This window comes from Balaenoptera physalus (assembly GCF_965194825.1).
Source record: "Balaenoptera physalus genome assembly, chromosome: 11".
Classification (NCBI taxonomy): domain Eukaryota; kingdom Metazoa; phylum Chordata; class Mammalia; order Artiodactyla; family Balaenopteridae; genus Balaenoptera; species Balaenoptera physalus.
In genome coordinates, this window is record NC_138896.1 from 30,191,960 (window position 1) to 30,199,822 (window position 7,863).

At 45.2% G+C, this 7,863-nt stretch overlaps 1 protein-coding gene across 2 annotated transcripts in view; it reads left to right on the forward strand.

Annotated features, from left to right (window-relative positions):
* Positions 1-6,866, forward strand: part of RCAN2 (regulator of calcineurin 2) — a 256,389-nt gene extending 249,523 nt beyond the window's left edge. For both annotated transcript variants that reach the window (XM_082414655.1, XM_082414656.1), the window contains one exon: positions 4,347-6,866. In XM_082414655.1, coding sequence (XP_082270781.1) covers positions 4,347-4,507 — 161 coding nt within the window. In that variant the 3' untranslated portion in view covers positions 4,508-6,866. The remainder of the gene's footprint in view (positions 1-4,346) is intronic.
* Positions 6,867-7,863: the final 997 nt, after the last annotated feature.

The following is a 7,863-nucleotide window of genomic DNA, read 5'->3' on the forward strand; positions in this document are numbered from 1 at the left end:
CCTTCAATGGTTTTTAGCTTAGTGGAAAAGCTAAAACTTAAACACGTCTTTTGAACTGTGCCCAAGCCCATGACAGTTCCAAAGGCCTGGATGAGAATTTAACGTGTGACCCACGTGCCAGAGGAGTTTACACTTGCTTGGCTGGGAATTTGTTTCATGGAAGGAGGTAGAAAACCCTAACCAATGCCTTTTCTGAGGGCTTCTGGTCCTGGCCTCTTTTCTGAGGCCCGGGGAGAGGACCGTTTGAATACGGACTCGAGGAGTTGCGAGTGTGAAGGGTGAGCCTTGGCTTGTCCTTGAAAAGACACACTGGTCTGCTTAGCCATCCCATGGGCTCCTCGTCGCCTCCTGAGCCCACTGGGTCCCCAGGGGGTGATGGCACTGACGACAGCCTTCATGGTAGAGGAATTAGCTGAAGCCCAAAGGGAAAGTGAGGCCAAAAACAGAAAAGTTCAATCCAGCAAGACCAAAGCCATGTCTTTTGATTCTGTGGGCTCTCAGCAGCTGTTGGGCTTTGCCGGATTTTGATAGTAAGAAAGTTTCCAAAAATAGAACAGTGAAATGTCAACATTAATGGGGTCACAGCAGTAAAACAGCTCTACTACCAAGTAGTCTGACTTTGTTAACTCAATGTGAAAGTTGCCCTGCAGAGGGTGGTCCACATCCCAAGCGTGCCCTTGCCCCCAGCACACCTCGTCCAAGAGGAAAGCGTCTCCTTTCGAATCGATAAACACACTGCAACTAGAGGTGTCTTTAAGAGAATGTTCTTTATCCAAGCCAGGGCAGAGAAAGGGTTTCATCAAACAGCTAGCTTCATTATGCATATTTCACTACTATTTTTTTTTAAAAGCTAGCTTCTTTCCAACAGATGAAGAAAGGGCAACATCTGGTCAGTCCCCTGGCTGGGGTCCCTGCTGTCACCACCTCACCCCCCAGGTCCCTGGGTCTCCATCTGCCATGGCAGATTCTTTTCTGTCATCCCCCCATCAGAAGATGAGAGGCTGCTACTCGCCTCATCCCTGCATCACACCCAACAGGGCAACGGAGGGGATCACGGCGGCCACTAGTGTCTCTGCAAAAGGCACTGCTTCTCCAAACAGGAGGCCGTCGAAGAAATCCTGTGCAGAAAAAGAAGAACCACCTCATCTGATTGCTCAGAAATTATTTCTTTCTCTGTTTCTTGTCTGAAGGTGTCTCTCATTCAGACTTGCAAAGCGTTCCGGGAGGAAAGAGAAAATTCTAGAAACCCTGGGTACGATGAACTCCATCATTGTCCACAGGATTTGCTGTTCTCCCAGAAACAAAGATGAGAAGGCCAAAGACGAAGAGTGCTGGCGGCTGGGAGGGGCTGCAGAGCTGATCTGGGATGCCTTGCTTCTTCTCCCTTATGCAACTTCAGCATCCCTCCCTCTGCTACCCTCTCCCCGCACTATTATCATTTTCCAACGAAAAATTATGATGCAGACTGGAGGAAGGGAGGGGCCAAGTTATTTGCACACCAGCATCCTCACAGGACCACTGCCCCCGGCCTGTCACACCAAACCATGTAACAGTGCCTGCCCAGACACTGAAACACGGAGAAGCACCTAGGGGTGCTGGGTACCAAAGGAGATGCCACTACATCTGAAGTTGCAGAGTTGCATCCTCATGCTGGTAAACTCTCTTTGCAACAAGCACCCCCAGTAAGCTGTCAGGTGTTTGAAAACCGCTACTCAAAGGAGCCACCATCCAAGGTCTGCCCACCTGTTGCCCAGAACCTCTCATGGAACTCTCAGGTGAAGCCGGCTGCACACAGCTTCTTCTCCTTAGCAACGTCTGCAGTGGTTCTTCTCCCTTGGGCTTTTGATAAAAATGACAAATTGCTCTAAGGAGAACAGAACAAACACAATTAAATGAGCTGTGAGTAGCGTCAATGTGTACATCCCAACTACAAGGGCACGTAGGATAATAAGTTCAGTGTTGATTCCAGGGAAGTTAGGTTCGGGCAGACTGTCCATCCCTGCTAGCCGGCAGGGAAGCAAAGCCTGGCATGAGCTCTGCTCCGTGTCCCCTGTTTTTGTCACTCCTCCCCTGGATCCACAAGGGCCCCGTCAGCTCTCTGTATCAAAAAAGTCAACCTTATTCTCATAACTCTCTCTACCTACAATTTCACCCAATCTCGACTTTAAGTTATAGAGTCTTTATGGCCGTATTTCTGTGGCTCTAGCAAGTTCTCGCCCTCTTTGTTGCTGCCAAGATCCAGGGAAGTGCTGGAGGTGTAATGCTCCATTTTTGTGAAATATCCGGTGCCCTCATCCAGGATGTTGGTTCGGGGCGGGGTGGAGGTCCAATAAAGACTTCTCTGACTCTTAACCAAGAGAGAACTCTCTTAGCAAGATATGGCTGTATCCGTTTGCTAGGGCTGCCGTAACAGAGGACCACAAACTGAGTGGCTTACACAACAGCAGTGTATTGCTTCACGTTCTGGAAGTTCGAAGTCCAAGATCAAGGTGTTGGATCAACACAGGGCCACGCTCCTTCTGAAGGTGCTGGGGGAGGATCTGGTCCAGGCTTCTCTTGTAGCTTCTGGTCGTTCCTTGGATTGTGGCAACATTAGTTCAGTCTCTTCACATGGAGTTCTCCCTGGATGAGGGCCCATGTCCTAATTTCCCCTTTTTATAAGGAAACCAGTCACTTTGAAATAGGGCCCACCCTAATGGCCTCATTTTAACTTAGTCATCTGTGAAGAGCCTATTTCCAAATAAGGTCACGGTCATAGGTACCGGGGGTTAGGACTTCACCATCGTTGGTGGGGACAGGGGCGGGGGTGGGGAACACGATTCAACCCATAGCAGTAAATGACTCTGAATATTTACATCCTCCTCAGCGTCACTTAGAAGAGATTCGATGGTTATTGCATTGTCAGTGCTTCTCAGTCCCTAATGTCAGCACAAAATTTAAAACTGTGCCTTGCAAGCATTTGCTGTTTTCACCATGGACACTTACCAAAGTGCACACAGGAGCACATAAATGCTACCCCAGGTCCTGGCCCCGGCCCTCCGGAAGGGGCACTGTCCACTGCAGACTGAGGATACAGGCAAGATGCCTGGACTGAGTGGTGTCTGGCTTTGATCCTGGAGGGAGGGCAGGACTTCGGGAACTAGGTGAGACTGTAGCAAATAAAAGTAGCTGGTTTGGTGAGTATACAAATGTGGCTGTCATGATTGGTGAGAGATTGTGCAGAGTCTTTTGTCCTAGTCTAAGAAATGAGGACTTGATCTAGTGAGACCTGGAGAGCCACTGACCAGGAGGGTGTCTGGGAGACATTGCTTTTAGGTGTTTCCCATTCCTGAAGGATGGGCAAGGAAAGATAGGATGTCGGAAGAAGATTCAGTGTGTCAGCAGTTAACCTGAGAAGTTACAAGCATGCAGATTGAGAATGCCCCTTGCACCCTCCCACCTCCTGGACACCTTCTACTTGTCTTTTAGACCCAGGTCAGCTGTCACCTCCACTGGGAAGCCTTTCAGAGTTACTTGCTCCTTGCAATTTGGTACCACTGTCCTTGACATATATTGCCACCCCAGCGCTTACCATAGTATTTTGTGGTACCTTCTGTTTCTATGTGCCGTCACTGGGCTGTGCTCTTGTGGAAGACACAAAGATTTTTGAATGTGCCTTGTATCCTTTATAATTAGCAATGGGCCAGAGCATGGGAGATGCTCAGTAGATACACCCTGAAGTGAAACAGAGACAGACGGGAAGCCTGCTGGCTAATAGTGAATTGACTACAAGAAGAGACAGTCAAGAATAGACTACGAGACTCTTGGAACTGGAGGGAACTTGACCGCCATCAAATCCTGTTACCACGTAACCGCTACAAATCCCAGACGAGCGGCGATTCCACCTTATTCCATCCTGGGGCAGCTCTTGCCATAAGAAATGTACAGCAGGAGGAGAACTTGGAGAACTTCTCCAAAAGATGAAGGAGTGAGGTGATGGACTCAAGATTACTCAGCTGTTAATAGCAATGCTGGGAAAGAGAAGAGAAATTGGTAACTTACTGCCAGGCCCACTGAGTCATCACCCCAATCCTTTGGACTTTAGTTTACCATTTTGAAGTTTACAGCTGCGGTTGCTGAGGCTAAGAGAGGTGAAGGGGCCTGTTCAGGGCTGTACAGGTGACAGGCGGTAGAGCTGAGACGCAAAGACGGATCAATCTCATTTCACTTTCCAACACCACCCCTGGAGAAGACTCAGCATCTCCTGAGACACGTAAAATGCGCCCTCACTTCCTAAACACACTTCACCAAATCATTAGTGTAGAAATCCCTCCCGCTTTCTTACCCCCATTTCTCTTGCTTTTCAGGAGAGAAGTATGAGCTCCACGCAGGGACTGAGTCCACCCCAAGTGTCGTCGTGCACGTGTGTGACAGTGACATCGAGGAAGAAGAGGATCCAAAGACGTCCCCAAAGCCAAAAATCATCCAGACCCGGCGTCCCGGCCCGCCGCCCTCCGTGTCCAACTAAGCTCACTGCTCCACCTCGAAGAGAATACCTGTCTCCTCTTTATCATGCTTTTCCCCCCCTTGTTGTTTGTTTGTCAAAAAAAAAAATAATTGCCTTTAAATCCCTGGGTGTTTGGTTGTTTGAGATTCCTTCCTTGTAATCAAGCCTCTCGGACAAAAGGGCTAGGAAAAGGTGATATGTTTCCTGATCATATCATACCCATCAAGTATAATACATTATTTAGAAGATTCTAGAAAAAAAAAGTAGTATTTTCTTATTAAACAAGCAGCACAGCCTAACCTTCATGCTCTCACGTTGATCCAAGCCGGAGACATCAGTGACAAATAGCACCTGTGTTGTTTGTGAGCCGTTTCAGTCCCAGTCCTGACGTGTGTGCGTTGTTCTTTCCTGGCCACTTAAGTAGGACCATAAGTAAACTTGACTTTGACTGCATGAGATATCCCTATCTGGTCTCCTCAGTCCTCTGCATCCCGACATTCCCAGGACATGCATGATCACCAGCATTTATTTTCATGATTTGACGATATACTATAAGTCACAGATTGTCAGCATCCAGTCATGTCCTATCTAGATTAGCAAAATTATCAGCGTCCTCCAGCTTAACAAGTCTGGGTGTAGTCACTCTTTTGAGTCAAAGACTTCATAGCTCTGTTAAAATTCCTGGAGGAAAAACTGAGCTTGGCCCCAAAGACATCCCTCAGTAGATTTTGAACACGATTTCATTGTAGAAGTTTCCCAGCCTCATTGGGGAGGCTTGTCCAGGATGATAGAGACCGATTTCAGACAAATCTATTTATCACAAAAGTTTCATGGTGTCTGAATGATTGTTTTTTTCTCTTTGTATATTTGTACAAATGTTTCAGCTGTGCTTTTAAAAATCTGGATGTTTTTTATTTAGGGATTGTTCAGCCATTAGCTGCTTTAAAACATGTGCATTGCCTATGAATGCATTCATATACTAATACAGGTAATCTGATAATATTACACTCTATTATGGATAATGCTGAATTTTGAAAGGGCACAAAACTTCTCATGCCACTATATAAATGATTAGCCAGCATCTTTGCTATGAAGACCAGTTGTTTTTAAATAAAGCGAAGAAGCAAGTGTCGGTTGCAGACAATTGGAATGCAGCTAAATCAATGTAGCAGCCACTGAGCATATTCAAAGGGAAAGACTGATAGATAAATGTATGCAAGTCCTACTCGTGCAATGCCATATTGCTCAAAAACGTATTTGTTTTTGTTACATGTGATTTTTCTATTTCTCTAGCCCAAAGTGCATTATAGAAGATACACCTATAGAACCATTACCTTCTGCTGTATGTGCCAGGCCTCATCTACTCCTGTACATTCATGAATTACTTTAGATGCAAATGCCAATTACGATGGAGTGGGGAAATACTTTCATTACCCAAGCCTCAGAAAAACACACAAGAACAATAACACAGCCACCTGATGGAAGGATTGTTGTGGTTTTTGAATAAGGTGTAAGTTTCATCAGAAACTTAAAACATTAGACTGATTACTCAGAAACAAAAGTCCGTTCTACTGTGAATATAGCAATATAGTACTGGCTACAGTACAGGTGAAACTGAGGACAGACAGCATTGCTTGTAAAATCCTGAGTTTCCATAAGAAAAATGAAGGCTCCTTTGAAAAATAAAATCTGAGGAGTATATAACAAGCAAATGCTTTGACTTTCCTTTGCTGTGAAGGTTTTTGGTTTTTCATGGACAAATGAAAAGGTTAGATTTAATGGTGGAGAATTCTGCCCTCTAGTGGAAGAAGGTGAGAACTACAGTCCATTTTGTGCTGATTCTCTTCTCAAGCGTCAGAATTTTCAGAAGGCGGGCTCTAGAGAAATCTGGGTGAGAGAAACTATTTGGAAATGACTTTTCAATGTTTTAAAACAGATCCATCAGACATTTCCAACAAAATTTAGTAAAAGTTGAAATGACCATTGTGTGTCATCAAAAAAAACCTCAGTGGTGTGTATGACCCAAGTGGTTAGTCTTGGTGACATTTATTGCAAAGTGTCAATGTTAATCTGTCTCAGATCAAGTAGTTCTCTCATGAGGTTGGGTTTGGGGAGGTGGGGAGAAGCACGTGTCCCAGGAGAGGGAGAAGAAATGGGGGACTCCTTGAAGGGTTTCGGTGGCACCCTCCGAGCACCATGAAAGTCACAGTTGCCTCAGCATCTCCGTGAGCCACAGGATGCAAACCTCTTCAGCACTATTTTAAGTTTGAAAAGTTTAAATATGGAGGAGGAGGGGGAGGTTGCCACCAACTGAATCATTTGTGCACGTGTATAGCTCAAAGAGCTTAGATTTCAAATATACCTGGTGAATGACTCTGTCCATGTAGTGTAATTTCTGTGTTTTCCGCCTGAGTTGGATATTTCTGAGTGGTGATTGTGGAGGAGGGCGATTCGACCTATAGTCTTTCCAGATGTTACCAAGAGATGAAATGAACTCATGTGAGCTCTTCCTGAAATGGGGTTGGGGGGAGCGGGTCGGCAGCATCTCATGAAGGAAGAGGAATTCAAGGCTTGGAGGGGTGGGAGGGGCTCTGATAAGGGGTCTGGGAGAGCCCCCTGTTTATTGTCACACTTCAGCCAGCTTGGTCCTAAAAGCCATTCCAAGTGTACACGGACACTTTTAATATAACCCCCACTCTATTCTTTAGTTTAAAACACTGTAATAGGCCTGAAGCAGGCAAAATTTTACTACATGGAACACAGAAAGCACTATCATAACATAAAAGATGGGTACATTGTCCTTCATTAAAATTAAGAGTATCTGTTCATCAAATTACACCGTTAAGAGAGTGAAAAGGAAAGCCTCAGAGTGGGAGAAGATAAATATCTTAATTACATAGAGTTGTTAAATAACTCACATCCAAAATGTAAAAAGAACTTCTGCAAATTAATACGAAAAAGACAGACAATTCGTTTTGTAAGAACGGTCAAAATACTTAAGCAGGTACTTCAAATATACAGGCAATTCACACTTACACATGCACCCTTGAAATACCCCTATGGCCCATACATGTTAAAATGTGTTCAACATCAATTCTCATCAGAGAAAGGCAAATCAAAGCCTCAAATAGGTACACTATACACAATTCAAAATGGCCAAAATTAAGTATGGGGAAATAAAAAGTGTTAATGGTATCGGTCATGGCAGAGTATAAACTGGTACTACCATGTTGGAATACTGTTTGGTAATATCTACCAAGGCTAAACATAGACTGATCTGGGAGGGATTCCACTCCAGGACAGACACCCAGCAGATCTGAGTTCTCACATCCACCAAAGTACTTGTGCAATAGTGTTCCCAGTAGCAGGGCTTATAA